The sequence below is a fragment of the Coffea eugenioides genome, chromosome 2 (assembly GCF_003713205.1).
Source record: "Coffea eugenioides isolate CCC68of chromosome 2, Ceug_1.0, whole genome shotgun sequence".
Lineage (NCBI taxonomy): Eukaryota > Viridiplantae > Streptophyta > Magnoliopsida > Gentianales > Rubiaceae > Coffea > Coffea eugenioides.
The window spans coordinates 51,998,157-52,023,031 of record NC_040036.1 but is presented as its reverse complement, the minus strand read 5'-3'; the positions used below and the strand labels follow the sequence as shown (position 1 = coordinate 52,023,031).

At 37.6% G+C, this 24,875-nt stretch overlaps 1 protein-coding gene across 1 annotated transcript in view; it reads right to left on the bottom strand.

Annotated features, from left to right (window-relative positions):
* Positions 1-18,493, bottom strand: part of LOC113759865 (putative disease resistance protein RGA1) — a 26,774-nt gene extending 8,281 nt beyond the window's left edge. The window contains exons 1-2 of the mRNA XM_027302443.1: positions 18,095-18,493; positions 17,630-17,965 (exon numbers count right to left, since the gene is read on the bottom strand). Coding sequence (XP_027158244.1) covers positions 17,630-17,965; positions 18,095-18,493 — 735 coding nt within the window. The remainder of the gene's footprint in view (positions 1-17,629; positions 17,966-18,094) is intronic.
* Between the last annotated feature and the right edge of the window lie 6,382 nt (positions 18,494-24,875).

Below are 24,875 nucleotides of genomic sequence, written 5' to 3'. Positions count from 1 at the left end.
AAGAGAAGGAGAGATTGAGGGAGGGTAGCGGCTGAAGGAAACAAAGGAGGAAACAAGGGAGGAGGAGAGAATCTGGGGAAGCAAGAGAGGTAGAAAGAAACTACAGAGAGATAGAGGGAAACGAGAGGAAAACTGGAAAGAAAAGGAAGAGAGAAAGAGAGAGAAAGGAAGGGAGAAAGGGGAAGAAAGAAAAGGAAAAATTGAGAGGAACAAGGAGGGAACAGGAGGAAAGGCAGCGGTGAACAAGAAACACAGAGGAAAGAGGGAGAAAATTGAGAGAGAGAAGGAAGAAAATATTGCAGAAAATCTGATCACCAGGCTGACGAATCAGCCCTCTTTCTTGCTCATTTCTGGTCTCGATAGTGCTTATTTTGAGGAGATTTTTCTTTCTACACCTTCTTTGGATATCTGGCAACAACTTTCGTTCAGTAATCATCGAGTGAAAACACCTCTAAAGGAACTAAATTGGGGCTCAAATTCTCAGGTTCGCCATCGCTGCAATTTCTGCGACAAAGTTTCCTTGGCTTCGTTCTAGGAGTCGGTACGCAGTTTCTTGGGAGATTTCATGTTCGTTTGATTTCACTAACATTTGCAAGTAACTCTAGCTTTTCTTCCTGTCATTTTAACATAATTTTGTGAAGATGAGTTCATCGCATGGGTTTCTTCCTTATGCTCGCGCATGTTATTTCTTCTCTTTGTGGTTTCATCTCTGATGCTTTAGAGACTCTCGTTTGGCTGATTCAGATACGTTCAAAAGGCTTCAGAGTAATTTGATATTTAATGATTCAATGAGTTGGCTAGAAAAACATTGACTTTAGGTGGAGCCAATTTCAATTACCGCAAGTTTCATTTTTTCTTTCTTTGCTGCGTTTTCATGTACAGATGCATTGTTAGGTCTTCTTGAAATGGTCAATCGTGTTTGGATGATGTTAATTAAATGGGTTGAAGTTTTGTTGGTTTTAGATTGATAAACTAGTGGGTTTTGCTTGAGTTTTGCATTTAATCTACCTGGTAGAATAAGGAAGAAGGTCGCAGAAGGAAAAATTGCAGAAGAAAGAAACCAGCGATGAAGAAGAAAGCTTCTTCGTACCAGGCTGCATGATTTTTTTTAAATTGCACTTTAACCCCTAGTTTTCTAAGTAATTCTGCTATGGCTCAGAAAATTGAAAAATCAATCAATCTTGTCCCTTTAAAATGTTAATTTTCTTTGGCATGCTTTAATATGATTTTTGGACAGATTATGTGTGAGTTTAAGGATGAAATTTAAGGTTTAATAATTTTGATAAATTTATAGTTTTGATTTGGGTTTTAGCAAAAGAATTAAAGAGTTTGGTGATTCTTTTTGTTGTTTAATTTTAGCAAGTGGAGCAAGCAAGTGGGTTTTGATTTATTTTTCTGAATTTTAGCATTGGGTTTGGTAGGCTTTATCTTTGAGCCCTTAATTTTATTTCTCTTTAATTTTTGACTCCCAAGTTTTGTAATAATAATAATTTAGCCCCTAAAATTTTTTCAATGTTCACAATTAAGTCCTTGTTTGTTTGATTTCTTAGATAGAAGTTACTTTTATTTTTTAATTATTAATTATATTCCATTTGAATGCCTAAATTGATAGATTTCATATTTATTTCCATTTCCTTATGATTTATTTGTCAAATAAATTGATGCCTTGACCATTTTCTTTGTTTTGGAGAGTAAATAAGAGAAATTTCGTTTCATTAGGTCACCAATTCAAGGGAGGTACATCCTACTCCTTTATTTTGATTTTACTTGATCCTATGTGAATTTATGTGTGTAATTGCATGTTTTTTGAATGTTTTTTTTAATTTTATTTATTTATTCACTTTATTTTATTTATTATTTATTTTAATTTAATTTTTTATTATTTGAGAGGCATTTAAATGCCAAATTGTAATAGTTAGGGGGTTTAAAACATGTATTTAGATAGAATATGTAATAGTTAGGTAGTTATTTAAACGCCAAATTACTCTACTCCTTTTATTCTTTTCCTCCTTAGATTGTAGTTAGGACTCCCAAATATAATAGTTAGGTCTCTATTTGCTCTTATTTGCTTTGTGTGCTTGCATGCTTGTGTGTTTACGTATTTACTCGCTTTCTTAGGGTCTTGCATCTAGATATCATGCTTACGTGCTATGTGATTTATATGTTTTCTTGCTTTTACTATGTTTTATATGATTTATTTGATTATAATAAATGCATGACGTCACCACACTAGTCCAACGCTAGTTGTGGTCCTTTTTTCCGATTTCTCACTAGTCCAACGCTAGTGAGAACTTATAGACATGGGTTGGTCCAACGCTAGACCCTTAGGCCGTTCCTACGCACTAGATCATGCTTGTGTGACAAATCACTATATTTCATCCATATTTCTCTACTTTTTAGGATCCTTATCATTTTGCATGATATTTCCCCTATATATATCCCTTATCCCTATGTGTGACATATAACATTTAGACTTTTATTCCATTTAAGGAAATTAGGAGTAGATTAGTGCATTTGCTTTATTAAATTAAGAAAATTAACCCTCGAATATGGGAGATGGACGAGTATGGCTTTCTAACCTTAACACGCTCGTATTCCCTCTATAAAAGGAAAAATTGAGTCACGAATCTTAGCCCCCATACCCGTTATGTTGCATCCCTCTCTTTTAAGTCACGTATATTTGTATATTATAATTTTTATATTTTTTTAAGTTTCATTGTTGCATATTCGTGACCTCTTCAAAGAATAACTTTTGGGCATCGCAATTAATGCGATTTGTACCAATTAAAATTCGAAAAGACATTTGACCCTTCCGATAGCCATTAGGTCTAGGTTTGCATTCATATAATAACATCCAAATGTGATAAGTTTTATAGGTTAAACTAAGAAAATTTTTCGACTAAATCACGCAATACGATTTGCACCAATTAAAATTTGAAAAGACATTTGACCCTTCCGATAGCCATTAGGTCTAGGTTTGTATTCATATAGTAACATCCAAATGTGATAAGTTTTATAGGTTAAACTAAGAAAATTTTCTGACTAAATCACGCAACTAACTCTGGTTAGGTTGAAAGTGTATATTGAATTTTATTCTTGCCTTCCCTTTCTTCAAACGTGACTCCTATACACTTTTCTCTGATTTTCGAAGATTTGGAGTCATTTAAAAAGGGTTTTCTCTACTTTTTATTTAAAATTCATTTTAGGTAACTTGGTACACCATAATTCAATACCAAGTGGCGACTCCTATTTTTTTTATTAAAAATCCTTTTTAAACTATTATTTTGGACCAAAATCGTCGCACTTTTTGAATCCCATTATAGGCCCTTATTCGCTAACAAATCAAAAACTCATTTTTCAATCAAAATTAATCAAAATTCATTTTATAAACCGGTAAATTTTATTTTTTCAAAAATGGGACGCGATAGCTTGGCAACTCCACTGGGGACTTTAGAGAGTTCGAACATTTGATTTAGTCAATCCTTTTTTTTCTAATCTTTTTATATATCACATTTGGAGGTTTTAGGTTGCATTTTTTCCTTTTTAGGGTTTCTTGCATTTAACTCGCACAATCGTCTCGATATCCATGTATGTGATGAATAATGTGTTTATTTTCTTTCATTCACTTATATTTATCGCGCCAGCATTTTTGGGGGGGGCTATAGCTTGTGACGACCCCACCTCGCCCTAAGGCTTACCCCAAGATTTAGCGGACCGCCTGCCCAACTCTCGCTAGGACTCACTCACTCACTTCAAGAAAATAGGTTGCAACCTCAAGAGTAAAAGAAATAACAGTTCCCAAGTTTGGAACGTATAAATACATTCATTTCTATTTCAATCATCCATACAATCCCAAATATATCAAAAGATATGAGTTCCAGATACATTCAACCCTAATCGAGCACTAGCGCGAGTACAATTGCAAAAATTTTAAAAACTGGACTATGCTAACCTGTACTAGTCTCACACCTCGCTCGTATCCCCTGTAAGGAAAACAAATCTAATAGAGCGAGCTAAAGCTCAGTGAGGTTCCAAATAGCAAGTTGACCATTAATTAAAAGTGAAAGTATCAAAGTAGCAAAGTAGCGAGCATAACAAGTCAAGAAAATGAGTAATAACACTTCAAATAGCAATTATCAAATGAGCGAGTGTAAAGTATTTAAAAAGAAACAATAACACGACAAGTAATAATCATTTCAAAGTATAAGGATACGGATGACTCTCAGGAGCCAAATTCCCGTTGGTTCATCAGAGTTTGATCAAGTAGTAGTTGACACTCCGTCAACTTTCGAGTAAAGTAACCAATCCAGTAGTACATCACTTAACGCCAATTTCCGTCCACCATTCAACTCCCTTATCGGGCCCAAACGCCAAGATAAACACGTGTGGTAATACTCGAGCATATCGATTAGTCGAGGAGGTATCACTCCAGTCGACAAAACAAGATACCCATTGTCGCGCTCCATTTTTTAATAAAAATAAATGGTTTAAAAGGTGAATTTTGATTAAATTTTTGGTTGGAAAATGAATTTTTGATTTAAAAAGAAAATAAAAAATATGAGTCTAAATGGGACTTGAAAATGCGACGATTTGACCCAAAATGTAGTTTAAAAAGGATTTTTGAAATAAAAATCGGAGTCGCCACTTGGTATTGAGTTGAGGTGTACCAAATCACCTAAAAATGAATTTTTAAAGAAAAAATAGAAAAACCCTTTTTAAACGACTTCAAGTCCACGAAAATCAGAGAAAAAGATTCGGGAGTCACATTTGAAGAAAGGGAAGGCAAGGATGAAAATCCAAGGCACCCTTTCAACCTAGCCAAGGCTAGTTGCGCGATTGAGTCAAAGATTTTCTTATTTTTAATCTAAAGATTTATCACATTTGGATGTATTATATGAATGCAAATCCTAGACCTAAGAGGGTATCGGGGAGTCGAAATTTCTCTTCAAAGCTCAATTGATGCCAATCACATTAATTGTGATGCCCCAATAAAGACTCTTCGAAGAAGTCACAAATAATGCAAGTCATGAGACTCAAAAGAAAGAAAAAGTAAAGAAAATAATAATCTACAGATGTGTATGACCTAAAGGAATGCATCATAATGGGTGCGGGGGACTTATACTCGTGACTTTCAATGTTCCCTTTAATAGAGGGAATACGAGCGTGCTAAGGTTAGAAAGCCAAACTCGTCCATATCCCATACGCAAGGGGTTCTCCCTAATCTAAACAAGCAAAATGTACTAATCTACCCCTGATTTCCTAAATGAGATATAAATCTAAATGTTATATATACATAGGGGTAAGGGATATTTTATTAGGGGAAGTATTACGTGAAAATGATAAAAATCCTAAAAATAGAAAACTATGCATGACATGTAATGTAACTATATGATCTAACGAAGGAGGTCCCTAAAGGGTCTAGCGTTGGACTAGCCCATGTTTCTACTTCTTTACTAGCATTGGACTAGTGAGAAATCGGATAAGGGAACCACAACTAGCGTTGGACTAGTGTGGTATCGAGAAATGGATCACAACTAGCGTTGGACTAGTGTGATAACATGTCACATATTAATTATAAATAAATTAATCCTATAAAGCTTTAATTAAAAGCATGTAAACACATATATCAAATAAACACATAACACATAATCATGATATCCAAATGCAAAGCCCTAAGAAAGCGGTAACACATAGCACATAGCATGCGAATCACACAACACTCAATAAAGCAAATAAAGCCCTAACTATTACACTTGGGGAGGTCCTACTACAATCTAAGGGGGAAAAGGAAAAAATAAATAAAATAATAACCTAACTATTACAACCTTGGCATTAAATTGCCTTTCAAATAATCAAATTGAACTAAAATAAATATGCAAAGCCAATAAATAAATAAATGAAATGAATAAAAAAAAACATTCAAGAGGCATACAATCAAACATGTAAAGTCACATAGGGCACGTAGAGTCAAATAAAGAAAGAATAAGGGATAGAGTGTACCTCCCTTGAGTTGATGCCCTAATGGGGTGAGATTACTTATTTACCCTCCAAAATAAAAGAAAAAGATCAAGGCATCACTTTAATTAACAAATAACCACAAAAGATAAAAATGAACATGAAATTGAATCAATTAAATCATGTAAACAACCCACATTTAGAAAGTCAAAAGAAGAAAGGACTTGGTTGCAAACATTAACAAAGTTTTGGGGTCAAAATTAAAGAAAAATAAAGTTTAAGGACCTACTTGCAATTATATTCAGGACCTAATTGAAAGAAACTTAAAGTTTTTAGGACCATAGTATAATTATTTAGAAGTACAGGGACCGATTTGTGAATTCGTTTGCTGGTTTCTTAATGGGTCAGGCCATTGGGCCATGGTATTTATTTTCGTGGGCCAAGACTTCCCAAACCCAACCGAAAACCCAAGGTAAAAGAAGTAGGCCAGTCTACTATTTTGGCCCAAAGATTAACCAACAAAACCGGTGGGCTTCTACCCCTTGGCCCAAACCAAAACCCCAAAATAATAAACCAACAACAAAACTTAATCTAATCCTCCAACTATTCTTACTAAACCCAACAATATAAAAATCTACTAGAATTTATTAAAAACTGATTATACTCTAAATTCTAGAAATTATTGGCTCAAAAATGGCTTTGAAATATGAAAAAGAAAATTAGATCTCAATAGGGGCAAAAATGGTTGGATTGCAGAAGTATTCGGGCCATAGTGAAATTGTGCAAAAGTTGAAGGACCAAAACGAAATTTAAAAAGATCATGCAAATCAGAATCGAAGCCCTCTTCTTCATTTTACTTTCTGCAACTTCCGAAACTCCAAGCTTTAGCAGGTTTACGCGGCAAAAACGCACTAAATCATCGCAAGATACAACAATAAAAATGGAAGAAATCAACTTCGGAAATCATGATTTTCTTTCCCTCTGCTCCACTAGCGAATGCTCAGGTTCTGGCCAGCTTTGCACTGGCCAGAACTCCTCTCGATTGCGTACAGAAATTACATACAAATCTCTTTTTTTGGTTCAAATTTCTGGTTCAGGCATTTCATCAAACAGGTAAGGGGCGTTAATGACTTCGTCAAATTTTGGCTCAACTGAAACTATAATCAGCCCCAAATTTTTATCAGAAACAAGAAATCAATCCAATCAACCCATAACCATCGTGAACAACCACCGAAAAATTGCAAGAGACAGATTCACCATAGGCAAATTTTGGGGTTGGGATTTCCGGCATTTCCGCTTGAAGAAGAGGAGAAAAAACAAAGAATTGATATTTAAAGGAAAAAAGAAAATAGCTTACCGCGCTTTTGCTTCAGTGAAAATCCGCAGGCTGCGACGGTGGAATCGGTGAAGTGGTAACGGCTATGAGCGGCGGCGGCTCTGTGTTTTCCCCGTCGTCCGCCATTCTTTCTTATCTCTGTTTTCTTTTCCTCCGCCGACCTTCCCCCAATTTTCTTTGCTCTGTTCTTTTCCAGCTCCCAGACGCAGCCCCGTGTTTTTCTTTCCCTCAGCTGAAGACCTTTTCTTCGTTTTCTTTCTTTAGCCGGAGCTTCCTCCTGTTTTTCTCCAAAGCTCTCCCTCAGTCTCTGTTCTTTTCTCACGGCTATTTTTCCTCTGTCTTCCCAGTCCTCTTTTCCAATTTTTCCGTCCACCCTCTAGCTCTCTCTCGGTGAAGCTCCGAAGCCGACGGCAACCTGCAATTCCTCCGCCCAGCTTTCCTCTGTTTTCTTATTCTCTGTTTCTTTTTTTTTCTTGCAATTCCCGGCCTTCCTGGCCTTTTCCTCGTTTTCGTTGCTGCTTGTTCCACCGCCAACTCCTTGTTCTCCTTTCCTTTTTTCTATCTTTCGCCGCCACCTTGCCTCTCTCTTTCCTCTCGGCCCTTTCTACCCTAAAAACCCTCCATGTTTTCTTTTTCCTTTTCTTTTTTTCTTTTCTTTCCTCCCCAAAAATTCCTTAAACTATCAAGTGTCCCTAACACCTCACCCCTTAGATGCTTAGTTGTCTAAAACATAAAAGGGACACTTGTCCAAATGCATGCCTCCCCACTTGTCATTTTCACTCTTTTTCCCTTTTCCTCTTTTTTTCCTTTTTCTTTTGTTTTTCTGAAATTTAGTATGAAGACAAAAATAAATAAAAATAAAAAAATAATAATGAACAAAATAAAATAAAAATAAAATAAAACCCTAGAATTGAAGCAAGTAAACAAATAAAGTTAAAAAAATCAAAAATTTGGTGTCTACAATTTGAAAAAACTTGAGACAAAGAAGTAGACACCAAATACTCACCTGTGATTATTCAACTGCAAACCATTTGAATGACTTGACCCTTTTGAAAATGAGGACTGATCTCTTTAACAAAACTTTTTAAAATGGGACTGACCCAGATGAGAAATTTAAAACGGGACTGATCCGAACAAGAAATTTTAAAATGGGACTCACTCATGTTTAGTGTCGATGTAAATGAAATGCTCGTTAGTGGGACTGACCCATGTTTAGCGGCAATGAAAATGAAATGCGCACTGGTGGGACTAACCCATGTTCAGTGGCGGTGAAAAATAAAATGCGCTAGTGGGACTGACCCATGTTTAGCGGCAATGAAAATGAAATGCGCACTGGTGGGACTAACCCATGTTTAGTGGCGGTGTAAAATAAAATGCTGGGCTGGTATGCATGAAAAACTGTATAAGACTTGCTCGAAAAATTATCCAAAGATTTGCCCCAATGTGATGAATTGGTCAGTGGGATTAAACCCGAGCCTGCCTTAATAACGGGTCAGTGGGATTAAACCTGAGCCTGCCTTCAATTGGTCGGTCAGTGGGAAAACACCCGAGCCTGCCACTCACTTGATCATTTTCTTGGTCAATGCGATCAACACCCGAGCCTGCCATTCGCTTGGTCGGTCAGTGGGATAGCACCCGAGCCTGCCACTCACTTGATCATTTTCTTGGTCAGTGGGATCAACACCCAAGCCTGCCTTCAATTGGTCAGTCAGTGGGATAACACCCGAGTCTGAATTGGTCGGTTGGTCAGTCGAATCAACACCCGAGCCTGCCATTCGCTTGGTCGGTCAGTGGGACAGCACCCGAGCCTGCCACTCACTTGATCATTTTCTTGGTCAGTGGGATCAACACCCGAGCCTGCCTTCAATTGGTCAGTGGGATAGAACCCGAGCCTGCCTTGATAATTGGTCAGTGGGATTAAACCCGAGCCTGTCATAGCATCGGCCAGCGGATAATATCCAAACTGCCATTCCATTGGTCAGTGGGATCCATACCCGAGCCTGCCATCAATTGGTCAGTGGGATCAACACCCGAGCCTGTCTTGACAATTGGTCAGTGGGATAACACCCGAGCCTGCCTTTGACAAATTGGTCAGTGGGATTAAACCCGAGCCTGCCTTGATAATTGATCAGTGGAATAGCACCCGAGCCTGCCGTAAAATTAGCCCCAAAATTAAGTGTGATTGTCAAAAGGGAAAGATAGAAGGGAGCGCGGCGGATGCTAAGACATTGCCAATAAGAATTCAATTTGATTTTTGAAGAAACAAGAAATTGAATTTGATTTTTGATTTTTCCTGATTTTTCCTGACCTTTGATTTTTGATTTTTGGATTTTTTTTTTTTTGGATTTTCTAATTTTTTGGATTTTTTTTGTTTTGGATTTTTTCTTTGATTTTTTTGGAATTTTTTTTTTGGAATTTTTTTTTATATTTTTGAGAAAATCCTTTCAAAAATAATTTACCCCAGTGTAGGGCCCTTCTTTCTTTTCTTTTCCCGATATCGGTCTTCCACATTACTTGATGCTTCTCCATCGATTTCAGCCATGAATACCTACACAGGGGGCTTGTCAAAGTACAACATGCACTTAAATTTCTTATTTTAAAATCAATGCAACTACAACTCATGAAAAGAGCAGTGTGTTTGGTTTAACATCCTCAAATGTATTTACAAAAAAAATTTGTCCCAATGTGGGCTTATTTTGTGAAATTTCACAAATAAAAATTTGCCCCAGTGTGGGCCCATTTCATTGCGAAATTTTGTTTGGATGACTCTCCATTTATTAAAGTAAGAAACTGTGCTTCCTAACAGAAAATTTCATGATGAATCTTTCGAAATAATACCACATTACAGAAGATTTCTTCCTCATCTGAGTATCGATGCTTAGAGTAATGGGTCACCACTTCTTGTTAGCTCGTCTTTCAGGACCAATCAAGTGATCTTATTTCTGATTTTGAGGTGGCTAAGGAAAAATGAGAGGTTAGGATCTGTCTTATTCTTGCGCCCAAATTGTATGTAATCCATTCAATATCACATCTTAGTGAAAGCAAATAGTTTGTCACCCTCATTTCTTAAGAAAACTTAGTCAACATATAAGCTTTAAACTTGCAACATATGAAAACTGGTTATACCCTTATGATCACGAATGGTTGATGGATTTCTTATGAGCATAATCCTCACTTTGGGTTGTCATGAAGGATAAGTCAGCGATGGACTTTATGAGCTTGTAATGTAGCTTGAAAACGATAGTTAAAGAATAAAACTTTCAAGGACATTGCACCGAAGATCGTATTTTTTCCAAAATTGCCCCTATTTTGAACTCAATGATCTTAGACTTGGTGATCATCACTCAACAGGGACTTCAGCATCGAATCTTTTTGCATTTCATTTGCATTTATTTTGCTTGCTTTGTTTCTTCTTTTCTCTCTTTTTTTCAAAGGTGCCCTTGCGGGTTTTCACATGATAAGCGCTGTCAACTTCACAGTTAATCAGCTTAGAAATACATCTAAAAAATTTATTGGCATCAGTATAGGAGCATCACTTGCCAACTAGAAAATTTCTTGACAGAGATATTGCAAAGAAACAGAAGTCAGGACTTTCGGCTTTTGTAATGGGGTCTGGTGGGGTGCTTAGAAAAGTTAAAGCTGGAAAGTGGATTTTTTAAAAGTGGTTTAAATGATCTGAGATCGCATTATTGTATCAACCCCCTTTTAGGGTTAAATCAGAACTGGCCCCAGTTTATTCTCAACTGAGGCTCTTTCGCTTTCATTTTCTTTCCTCTTTTGATTTTTCGGCCTTCTGCCATTCTTTTGGAACTTTTCAAAATTTGCCCCAGTTTATACTCAACCGAAGTTCTCTTTTCTTTTTTTTTCTTTTGATTTTGTTGCTTTATCACTTTTCACCTCTTGGGACTTTTCTTTCTTTTTCAACTTAAACTTGCCCCAGTGTGGGGTTTGCGATTCTCAGGGGTTGCCAAACGAAATAATTTATTCTGAAAGCTCAAAAGGGATAACTAGGGATAGAATGTTTGATTGAAAAAAAAGAGGGCCTGACTTCTTATTCCGTTCCCTACATTAACTCTGAAAAGAAACTTTCGTTAATGCGAAATTTTTTTGCATGTACCTGAATTAATTAACTGAGGATGACTCCCGTTCATCTATCTGTGAAGCAAAAGTGATCCGCTGGACAAAACTCTTTCTTTTTCTTTTTCTCTCTTCTTTTTCAAAATTGAAGCCCAGATATTAATGGTAGAACCAAAATTTCCCCAATTTGCAATTCTCTCTCTTCTCTTTTTTTTTTTTCAATCTCCTTCCCCAATGTGGGGTGCGATCATAGGTGCTTTGAAAAGAACCACCCATTTTAGCTCAAATAAGGATGCAAGGGATAAATAGTATTTAGGTTGTAGAAATGATGACCAAAGTATCATTCTTACACCTCATGACAACCAAAGTAACGAAATGGTCATTGAAAATCCACTCCCTTTTTGATATCTAAGAATTTTCCAATGTAGGGTAGTGATCATTAAGGCGCTTATTTGAAACGAAATTATTCTTTTATAGGCTCAAATGGGAGAGCAAATGATAAAATCTGTCTAGGTAGAGAAACGAACGCTCGAAGTATCATTCCAAATTTTCCAAACAAATAAGAATAATGCACATTTTTGCTTTCACTTAGATGTGGATTGAACTAGATTAGACGCAATGAACATTTTCAAGCAAAAGTTGCCCCAAATTACAATTTATCAATCAATGTGACTGATTTTTATTTTGGGGTTAAATAGAGGTGGGCAAAAATAGGAATTGTACAGTGAAGGAGAAAAAGGTATCTCATTGGGTCTTATTGTAAGGATTTTAGAAAGCATACACTTGTGAATTTTCAGGCTAGAGGTTGAAAAAATCTCAATTCGGTCTTATTTCTTAAAATTCATCATGAAATCCCTCAAATAGCCAAAAAAGAATGAAATATACATTATCAACAATTGTATAAATAAAAAAATTTATTGCTGAAAAAGTTTGAAACAAAATTTCGGCAAATAAGAAGAGAAAGACTTCTGAAGAGCTCCACATATACACACTTGTTTGCCTCCTTTTCGGAACAAAATTTTTCTTTTCTTTGACAAATAATGATGAAGACTCTTAGAGGCTTTAGCCTAGCGCTTCCAAATAGATCCTTCATGTTTTCATTGCAGGGTCTGCCCAAGAATCAAGAATTACCTTTCAAACTTTATCGGATCAAAATTGTTATCAGATATAGAAAAATATTTCCACCTTATTGAAACATTTTTATGAATGCAGGGGAAGGGGAAAAAAGGAAAAATACCCCGAGTCAGTAAGCAAGAATAAAAGTTCGGTATGCATGTCCTATGGGGGAGCCCTTTTATGCCAATGGTAGGCCTAGCATGAAAATGCAATCCTCTAGGGTATGCACCATACAATACCTGATGACCCGATCAACTGATTGGGTGAAAAATGATTTGAAAAATTTGGCCAATTGGAGTGAGAAGAGATGTTTGTCCTAAAAAATGAGGACGAAGTCCGAATGGATTGCTTGTTTTGATCGACACATAAAATGATGTGAGAAAGAGCCTACTCTTGAAAGGATTGCAATGTCTCGACTAATTTATTCAGTGAACTTTAGACTTACACCCTAAAAAGGAATAAGCGGATCAAGAGGATAGGATGAAATTGATGATTTATTCAAAATTGACTAGATTACCTTAAAAAGGGCAAAATGGTCAAATGCATTGAATGAAAATTGATTATTTATTCAAAATTGAATGGATAACCCTAAAAATGAATTAAACTAATCAAATGAATTGAATGAAATCAATTGATCAAACAGATCAAGTGAAATGATGATTTATTCAAAATCGACCGAATTGCCCTAAAACTAGGCAAATCGGTCAAATGGATCGGACGAAATTGATGATTTATTCAAAATCGATAAGATTGCCCCAAGAATGGGTAAACTACTCAAATGAATTGAATGAAATTAGTGATCTATTCAAAATCAACTAGATTGCCCTAAAATGGGTAAACTTGTCAAATGAATTCAAAATCGACTAGATTGCCCTAAAAATGAACAAATTGATAAAATGGACTGGATGAAATTGACGAATAAAATGGTCCAATGGATGGAATAGAATTGATGATTTATTGACTAAATTGTCCTAAAATGAATGAATTGACAAAATGAAATTGATAAATAATTTGATCAAATGAATTGAATGGAATTGATGGTTTATTCAAAAATCGATGGAATTATCTCCCCGTTGGTAGTTTCAAAAATGCATTACTATGCATTAGCCTATGAGCCTCCTACAATCAAGATTTGGCCTCAATAAGTTTACCATCTCAACAATGAGGAATTATTTGCAAATTTCTTCAAGTTAATGTCCTTTAAGCAAGGGATTTTTACCAACTATGTTAAAAATGACCAAAGAATGATCGTTAGATACTCATATTCTAATGTACCAAAGATCGCCCCAGGGTCATGGAAAGGATCGAATCCTACCTTACCTTGTGCACTACCCCTTTGGATGGTACAAAAGTACAAACGTGCAAGTCTCCTTGGATTAAATATCCGAGACACAGGGCGATTTTATTCCTAACACGGGATTCCCTATGTGGTATTCCCTTTTTAGGGTTTATGCATGATGCCGGTTTATTAAAGCAGTAAAACATGCAATTTGAAATGAAACATGACCTAAGGGACCCTTTATCTACCAGGTTAAGCCTAAAATGATATACCATTGAATGAAATAAACCATAATTTCTAAACGTGTAATAGCCTATTTACAAGGGCTGGTCCTAAAAGAAGATCATGCCAGACCTCTTATTCCTAACGTTTGTGAATGCAAAAGACAAAAAGACAAAGAAACGTTAGTTCAACACATAATCACATAACACGTTGGGCAATTAAAAGCAAAAAGATAAATAAGGGAAAGAGGGGTGGGATCCCTCCCCTCGTGTCTTAGTGCTCCTAGTCGGGTAGGTTGACTTTATCCTAGGCACTTCTAACATGGATGCATGAGGTTGGGTTTACTAATGCATCTAGACTCGATCAGGCTTCAGGCTCCCAAGCCTTCAGACCTAAAGGCGAAGGGTCATCAATTCCAGGGCCTTCGGTCGGTGGCTCGAGTGATCCCTTAGGTATCGCTATGGGCGCAGTGCACACCATCCGCATACCTAAGGCAATCGATCCTAATCCTACAGGGAGATGTGGGATGGCGCCCACGATAAAGAAAAATGGGATAAATAAAACTATGCATGCACGTATAAAATGCTTTTCTTTTGAGGGGAGGGATTATACCATCAGATGCAGTCGAAAGTTCTAGGGTAACTACCCCCCATCCCAAAATGCAATCGCGAAACAAGTAAAAGTAAACAAATAAATGAACCATCCATTCATCACATACATAGTGTGCGAAGAGCGATTAGGGGCGTGACGGATGAAAAATCCCTAAAAAGAGAAAAAGGGCAAAAGGGAAAGAAGAATGCAACCCTAAACATCCAAATGCGATATATGAGAAGGTTAAAAGAAGAAAAAGATTGACTAAATCAATTTTGCTCGGACTCTCAAAATCCCCAGTGGAGTCGCCAGCTGTCGCGCCCCATTTTTTAATAAAAATAAATATTTTAAAAGGTGAATTTTGATTCAATTTTTGGTTGGAAAATGAATTTTTGATTTAAAAAGAAAATGAAAAATATGGGTCTAAATGGGACTTGAAAATGCGACGATTTGACCCAAAATGTAGTTTAAAAAGGGTTTTTGAAATAAAAATTGGAGTCGCCACTTGGTATTGAGTTGAGGTGTACCAAGTCACCTAAAAATGAATTTTTAAAGAAAAAATAGAAAAACCCTTTTTAAACGACTCCAAGTCCACGAAAATCAGAGAAAAAGATTCGGGAGTCACATTTGAAGAAAGGGAAGGCAAGGATAAAAATCCAAGGCACCCTTTCAACCTAGCCAAGGCTAGTTGTGCGATTGAGTCAAAGATTTTCTTATTTTTAATCTAGAGATTTATCACATTTGGATGTATTATATGAATGCAAACCCTAGACCTAAGAGGGTATCGGGGAGTCGAAATTTCTCTTCAAAGCTCAATTGATGCCAATCACATTAATTGTGATGCCCCAATAAAGACTCTTCGAAGAAGTCACAAATAATGCAAGTCACGAGACTCGAAAGAAAGAAAAAGTAAAGAAAATAATAATATACAGATGTGTATGACCTAAAGGAATGCATCATAATGGGTGCGGGGGACTTATACTCGTGACTTTCAATGTTCCCTTTAATAGAGGGAATACGAGCGTGCTAAGGTTAGAAAGCCAAACTCGTCCATATCCCATACGCAAGGGGTTCTCCCTAATCTAAACAAGCAAAATGTACTAATCTACCCCTGATTTCCTAAATGAGATGTAAATCTAAATGTTACATATACATAGGGGTAAGGGATATTTTATTAGGGGAAGTATTACGTGAAAATGATAAAAATCCTAAAAATAGAAAAATATGCAAGACATGTAATGTAACTATATGATCTAGCGAAGGAGGTCCCTAAAGGGTCTAGCATTGGACTAGCCCATGTTTCTACTTCTTTACTAGCATTGGACTAGTGAGAAATCGGACCAGGGAACCACAACTAGCGTTGGACTAGTGTGGTATCGAGAAATGGATCACAACTAGCGTTGGACTAGTGTGATAACATGTCACATATTAATTATAAATAAATTAATCCTATAAAGCTTTAATTAAAAGCATGTAAACACATATATCACATAAACACATAACACATAATCATGATATCTAGATGCAAAGCCCTAAGAAAGCGGTAACACATAGCACATAGCATGCGAATCACACAACACTCAATAAAGCAAATAAAGCCCTAACTATTACACTTGGGGAGGTCCTACTACAATCTAAGGGGGAAAAGGAAAAAATAAATAAAATAATAACCTAACTATTACAACCTTGGCATTAAATTGCCTTTCAAATAATCAAATTGAACTAAAATAAATATGCAAAGCCAATAAATAAATAAATGAAATGAATAAAAAAAAACATTCAAGAGGCATACAATCAAACATGTAAAGTCACATAGGGCACGTAAAGTCAAATAAAGTAAGAATAAGGGATAAAGTGTACCTCCCTTGAGTTGATGCCCTAATGGGGTGAGATTACTTATTTATCCTCCAAAATAAAAGAAAAAGGTCAAGGCATCACTTTAATTAACAAATAACTACAAAAGATAAAAATGAACATGAAATTGAATCAATTAAATCATGTAAACAACCCACATTTAGAAAGTCAAAAGAAGAAAGGACTTGGTTGCAAACATTAACAAAGTTTTGGTGATACGAATCTCGTTGGTGAGGAGATTCGCGACCCAAGATCGCTTGTTGGATTTGATGTCGGATGCAAGAAACGGTGGCAGCGGAAACCCTACGACCCCTCTAATCCCCGTAACTACGAACTTGTTGATATTATCTCAACCCGTAATCAAACGAATTAGCGAACCTCAGGCAAGTGTAGAAGGCGCCACAATTCAAGTGCGATTCTTGAATTGATAAGCCGAACAAGAACACTAGAGTATAACTCTAAGTTGTTCAAGGTTTGCTCGAAAGCTATGGAGAAAACTCTCTCAATATTTTTATCATAAAAGTGTCTCCCTGAAATTATCAAAGCTTCGCTATTTATAGCCTTACAAAGAAGCAAACCTAATCTAAGTTGGAAACAATGCAAGTTTCCTTATTCGATTTGACAACTAAACTAATGACTCACTAATCATAGTTAGGGCTAACTAATGGACAGCTTATAATCGACCCAATGAAGGCTTTAAGCTGGCCCAACATAACCCAATAAAAGCTAATTAACCAACTTAAGTAATAGTGAGCCTAGACTCTATAAATCGGATCCAACTCAACATGAGGTCTTGGACCGAACTTATTCCTACCAAATAAAATAGAAATCTGAAAAATAAACTACTAAACTATTACTAAAAGATTCATTCTCTTGCAGCCCGAAACATGGCCCATAAGCAGCCCATATTTCATATCATTCCCCTCCTCTTGAAAAAGATTTGTCCTCAAATCGTGGTTGGAAATGAATGGTACTAACAAGAGTTGGCAGGATGAAACCTCAAATCTCCACATATTGGCTCTCTTAGAATGAATGATACTTGCATACGTCATGATTATTATAATTTGGTGCACATGTCTCTTGGTTAGCTTGAAAATGCTCACAATCAGCCATGAAAAACTCAAGGCTTTACTCCAACGACTCCTCGAAGATAACGCATATAGCTTCGGTTCCATGATGCAAGGTAAAATGTATGGTACATTGGCAGCAAGCTCACATCTTCTTGGATCCTCCATAATGCAACTGAGAAACTGAACAACACTTTGAACATGATCGACTTCATTAGATGGATCATCACTTGGGACACTTGTTGCAAAATGGTAAGGAGGCAAAGGACAAAATTCAAGTGCAAGGACTCCCTTTGAAACTTCATTACTCCTCCCAACAAGCAAAGCAGGCTCATGGGTGAAGTTGTATATCAATGGATAGTAAAGGGATACAACACTTAAGATGCAAACTCCATGAAAATTCTGATATTTGCCAATGGATATAGGGATAGAACATGCCATGATCAACTCAATCTCTCCTTGCTTAACCTGTATAAAAGAAGAAAAGCTAAACATAACAAAGGTAAGTTCATTAGAAAAATAAGCCCTCGCATTGTTTCCCAAAGTCGGCGTACTTTTTCCCTTGTCTTCCTTCTCAACTAGCTCAAGACAACTAACTTGTGTAGATGGGACTTCAAGATTTTCAATCTCAATTTCATTGCTAGCATTCGTAGATATTTCTTCAATCAATGGCGGACTAGAAGGAACATCTTTACCACCATTGGTTGACACATGAGTAAATTGCTCAAAATATGATTTCAGCACTTGGCTAATTTCTCCCATCATAGAGTCAAATAATTCTTTAGTCCGGCTTCGGAAATCAGCCTTCGATTCATGAGGCTTTGATTCAATTCGAGAATTCATGACTCGATTGTCACAACACTCCTTAGATGATGCTCGTTTGCTTGATGAAGACCTTGGCTTAGATGCTCGACGCAAACTCCTTTGCTCCTCCTCATACTCATTACAAGTACGCTTATATCTTTCATATACGCACAAGGCACGAAAATGATCCATGTCCTCCTAAAGTGGATGAAACTCATGTTGTGAATGCTCGGAGATTGAATGCGTGGAACTAGAGTACTTGGAAGTAGTTCGCTTGGAACCCCTCCTCTTGAGAGGCTCATTCTCTAAGAATTCGTGATGATATGAATGAGATGCAACTCCACGAGGCATGGTTAAGTGACCTGCAAAATTGGTTAGCAGAGAAAAGAAGTTTCTCACAACACACAAGCTCACATGTATGCACTTGTCACTTGTGTTTTCACTCTAATGTTCTCACCAAAGATTTTCTCACAGCCCCTTGCAAACCTTGAAGAAAGTAGAATTCCTCAAGTGCCCAAGATTAGGCCTAAAAATCAAGTTCACGCTAGAAGTTGAGGTTCGTAAGAGTGGAGATTTTCTTGGAAAACAAAATTAAGACACTAAGAATGGAGTGGTAGAATATATTCAAGAATAAAAACTGGAAAAAGAATTGACACAAAAGCCGAAAAAATTAAGAACGACACTAAAAAAATCTAACCGACAAGGAAAATGGGTCTTTCGCTTGTGCTGGATTCCTTGGTCAGCTTACCAACCAAGGTCACCAAATGCGTGTTAGTGGAATGGAGAAAAATGAGCGACTCAATAAATGACTCAAAGGCTGACCACAGCTCAATAAACGACTCAAAAAAAAAATGACTCAAGGCTGAATTTTAGCGAAGCCTAGACGAGACACTATGGACGTTGGTTTGCTGGAATCTGGTCTTGCTACTGCCCTGGGTTCGGACTGGGGGTTTTATGGGGTATTGGTGCTTGTTTGGAATGCTCAGGCGTAGGGAGGTGATATTCCTTGATGGTAATTGATAATGGTTCACGAGGTGTGGTAACCGACGTGGGGAACAAGAGCTAGTGGCCGGTTGGTCTTTGTTTTAGGGGACTACTTTGTAGTGCGGCTGTCTAGGTAATAAGGTATTAGGTGCGGCTGGTTGGGCTGTTTCAGGGTCTATTTGTTGTGCAGAGGTGTGGTTCAATGCCAAGGTATGAATATGGGTAAGTGGGGGCTACAAATCAGGAAGCAATAAGAATGGAAACTCCTTTGGATTTAGAAATCAATCAGGATTGGAAGTCCTCAGCGGCTGTTTCTCTTTCCTTTTTTTTTTTGTTTCTTTTCTTTTCTAAATGTTCAGCCGACCATATTCCTCTTCCCAAGTGCTCTAGGATTGCACCATAACTAAGATACAAACGTTCCTCTGGCTGCTGGGTTCATTTTTTTTTTTTTTTGGCGCAACAGCAACTTCAAATGAACACAGGTTTTCGTTGGCAGAATTTCCCAGGTCTGTCCGGGTTTAAGTGCGGCTTGTGTTGATGGTTTTTTTTTTTTGACTCAGATTGGACTCAATCACGATAACAATAAGATAGCAAGCTGCTGAACAATTATCACGCACAAACAATGAGGAGACAATTCTGACAGATTTATCAATGCAAGTGCGGCAAGACAGAAATTCCTAATGTCTCAATATCTTATGTACGACGTGGGACACGACTATCAACACTGGTTGATTCTGTAATTTGTTGGACACAAACAGTGGAAACAAAGACAGCAAGACACGAGCAGATTGCGCACAAGACTCAATAGTAATTAACAATAAACAAGACACGGACAGGTTGCACAATTCCAAGGTCGCAGCTTCGCGACTTGGAAGAAGTCACCGACCAGGAAGCTCTTCTTTTTTTTTGTGTGTAACAACTGATGAGATACTCGCACAAACTAAGTCAAACTCGACACAATTAATTTCCAGAAATTCCAGGGGTTCAAACGACACCAAGACAGGACCAACAATGGTGACCAGAATTGAAAACGAGGGAAACTCGCGGCCAGGAACTCGCGGACAGACGCGACGTGCAACAACAAAAAAATTATTTTTTGGAACTAACGAAACAGACACGAATTAAAACATGAAAAGAGGGATAAACGATGTTACCAACAAGCTAGCTCTGATGCCAGCTGATACGAATCTCGTTGGTGAGGAGATTCGCGACCCAAGATCGCTTGTTGGATTTGATGTCGGATGCAAGAAACGGTGGCAGCGGAAACCCTACGACCCCTCTAATCCCCGTAACTACGAACTTGTTGATATTATCTCAACCCGTAATCAAACGAATTAGCGAACCTCAGGCAAGTGTAGAAGGCGCCACAATTCAAGTGCGATTCTTGAATTGATAAGCCGAACAAGAACACTAGAGTATAACTCTAAGTTGTTCAAGGTTTGCTCGAAAGCTATGGAGAAAACTCTCTCAATATTTTTATCATAAAAGTGTCTCCCTGAAATTATCAAAGCTTCGCTATTTATAGCCTTACAAAGAAGCAAACCTAATCTAAGTTGGAAACAATGCAAGTTTCCTTATTCGATTTGACAACTAAACTAATGACTCACTAATCATAGTTAGGGCTAACTAATGGACAGCTTATAATCGACCCAATGAAGGCTTTAAGCTGGCCCAACATAACCCAATAAAAGCTAATTAACCAACTTAAGTAATAGTGAGCCTAGACTCTGTAAATCGGATCCAACTCAACATGAGGTCTTGGACCGAACTTATTCCTACCAAATAAAATAGAAATTTGAAAAATAAACGACTAAACTATTACTAAAAGATTCATTCTCTTGCAGCCCGAAATATGGCCCCTTAAACATGGCCCCTAAGCGGCCCATATTTCGTATCATTTGGGGTCAAAATTAAAGAAAAATAAAGTTTAAGGACCTACTTGCAATTATATTAAGGGCCTAATTGAAAGAAACTTAAAGTGTTTAGGACCATAGTATAATTATTTAGAAGTACAGGGATCGATTTGTGAATTCGTTTGCTGGTTTCTTAATGGGTCAGGCCATTGGGCCATGGTATTTATTTTCGTAGGCCAAGACTTCCCAAACCCAACCGAAAACCCAAGGTAAAAGAAGTAGGCCAGTCTACTATTTTGGCCCCAAAGATTAACCAACAAAACCGGTGGGCTTCTATCCCTTGGCCCAAACCAAAACCCCAAAATAATAAACCAACAACAAAACTTAATCTAATCCTCCAACTATTCTTACTAAACCCATCAATATAAAAATCTACTAGAATTTATTAAAGACTGATTATACTCTAAATTCTAGAAATTATTTGCTCAAAAATGGCTTTGAAATATGAAAAAGAAAATTAGATCTCAATAGGGGCAAAAATGGTTGGATTGTAGAAGTATTCGGGCCATAGTGAAATTGTGCAAAAGTGGAAGGACCAAAATGAAATTTAAAAAGATCATGCAAATCAGAATCGAAGCCCTCTTCTTCATTTTACTTTCTGCAACTTCCGAAACTCCAAGCTTCAGCAGGTTTACGCGGCAAAAACGCACTAAATCATCGCAAGATACAATAATAAAAATGGAAGAAATCAACTTCGGAAATCATGATTTTCTTTCCCTCTGCTCGACTAGCGAATGCTCAGGTTCTGGCCAGCTTTGCACTAGCCAGAACTCCTCTCGATTGCGTACAGAAATTACATACAAATCTCCTTTTTTGGTTCAAATTTCTGGTTCAGGCATTTCATCAAACAGGTAAGGGGCGTTAATGACTTCGTCAAATTTTGGCTCAACTGAAACTATAATCAGCCCCAAATTTTTATCAGAAACAAGAAATCAATCCAATCAACCCATAACCATCGTGAACAACCACCGAAAAATTGCAAGAGACAGATTCACCATAGGCAAATTTTTGGGTTGGGATTTCTGGCATTTCCGCTTGAAGAAGAGGAGAAAAAACAAAGAACTGATATTTAAAGGAAAAAAGAAAATAGCTTTCCACGCTTTTGCTTCAGTGAAAATCTGCTGGCTGCGACGGTGGAATCGGTGAAGTGGTAACGGCTATGAGCGGCGGCGGCTCTGTGTTTTCCCCGTCGTCCACCATTCTTTCTTATCTCTGTTTTCTTTTCCTCCGCCGACCTTCCCCCAATTTTCTTTGTTATGTTCTTTTCCAGCTCCCAGACGCAGCCCCCTGTTTTTCTTTCCCTCAGCCGAAGACCTTTTCTTCGTTTTCTTTCTTTAGCCGGAGCTTCCTCCTGTTTTTCTCCAAAGTTCTCCCTCAGTCTCTGTTCTTTTCTCACGGTTATTTTTCCTCTGTCTTCCCAGTCCTCTTTTCCAATTTTTCCGTCCACCCTCTAGCTCTCTCTCGGTGAAGCTCCGAAGCCGACAGCAACCTGCAATTCCTCCGCCCAGCTTTCCTCTGTTTCTTTTTTTTTTTCTTGCAATTCCCGGCCTTCCTGGCGTTTTTCTCCTTTTCGTTGCTGCTTGTTCCACCGCCAACTCTTTGTTCTCCTTTCCTTTTTTCTATCTTTCGCTGCCACCCTACCTCTCTTTTTCCTCTCGGCCCTTTCTACCCTAAAAACCCCCCATCTTTTCTTTTTCCTTTTCTTTTTTTCTTTCTTTCCTCCCCAAAAATTCCTTAAACTTACCAAGTGTCCCTAACACCTCACCCCTTAGGTGCTTAGTTGTCTAAAACATAAAAGGGACACTTGTCCAAACGAGCGTAAACAGGTCAAAATGGTAAAATAACCCAAAATAAAAAATGAAATCCGGAGTCGGTCATGAATAGTAACCGATCCGTCAAAACCCAACCGAAAGAGCACGCAAACATTCACATCTGAACTTTAGCGATTACAATCCAAAAGGACATACAAAAAGCTTTCAAAAGATAATACATATACACGGTTTGCCAAATCAAAAGAGAAACGCCCCAAAAGTACACTTAGGGTTTTAATACATGAGCTATACAAAAGATATGTTCAACTAGCTCAAGTCGGCAACCGATTATCAAATCCAGTCCAAAAGTATTTATTTTTCCTGTAAGGAAAACAAAAGGAACAGAATGGGGTGAGCTTGCGCTCAATGAGGTACCAAACAGATAGCATTAAAATCATGGCATTTCACATTTAACAAATCAGATACACATGTCAGATGTAAAGCAAAGGAACCAATGATTCAAATCAGAAGGATACGGGTGGCTCACAGGAGCCAAATTTCCAGCGCAATACTTGATCCAAACCGGTTGACTCTCCGTCAACGTATATAGAACCAATGCGTCCGTAGACCCCTCTTATCACCGAATTCCGTCCACCAAACACCCCTTTACCGGGCCCGCTCACCTCAAACGAACAAAATGGTAATACTCGAGTATACCCGGAATCAAGGGTCTCAATACCCAAAATCCCCGAACAGACTACCGTGGTTCGTTATCTAATCGTCCAGGCCCTTGCCGGCCCGACTCGAATAACTTAGCCACAGGATTGAGCTCATAAGTCATAGAAATCCGAACAGATGCAGACACAGATAACAGATTCAAATTTTGCATAGTAAATTGGCATATGAACAGACTAGAGAACGAGTGTGATAAAGTACACCCTCGTCTCGAACAAATAAACAGATTGCAGAGCAGAAATCAAGTTAAATAGCAATGGAGGGGAGTGGTACACTCACCGGCTCAACTTCAAAAGTTTTCACTTCAGATTGGCCTTAATCGCCAAGAAACCCTAAAATAATCAAAATAAATCAATTGAAGGTTTTACTTCCAGAATCGGGTAAACACAATGCACATGAGGCTCGACTACTAGTCGTATGCCTCGCCAAAATAATTACTAATGCAAGGGTGGAAAACATGATTTTCTTGGAAACAAAAAGGTAACATGAAGACTTAGGCGCAAACAACCCAAAAGCCTTTCATTCTACCAAAAGGCAAATCCAACTTAAAGGAACCAACTGCCTAGAAAATCGGGCAGCACTTCCCCTAAAATTCTTACTTTTCCAGCCATTAAGGCTTCATTATTTTTCTTCAATCACAACCCAACAACACACAGATAAGCATTTCATGTCAAGAGCCGTTCCATAGGCTCACAATATCATAAAACAAGAAACCATACCGAGCCATAAACAACACCAATTCACAACCCCAATAGGGTTTTATAAACATATACCAGCATGAAAGCAAACCAGAAATTAAGAAAGGGCTTTAACCTAAGCCTTGATAAGAAAACCGGATTTGACCTCATAATGCGGTAATGGCTCAACTCTCACTACAAATGTCGGATGGGGGTGTAAGACCCACCGATTCGAAGCTATGAAACAGGGCTACAACAATGCAGAAGGGCACTCAATCCAGTTCCTAGCTTAACTAGGTCGAAAGTGCCAAATACTATACCAGAATTACCAAAACAGGTTTGCAAAACACAGAAAACTGTAATTACTATAACTCAGTCTATACAAGTCCAAATGCCGAAATTCCAAAGGCATATGATAGCTAAGACATCCAGTAACATTTCATCAGAAGACACCAACTTCAAAATCCAAACCAAATCCAGTCAAAATAGGCAATTACTATCGCAGTTCCGCACA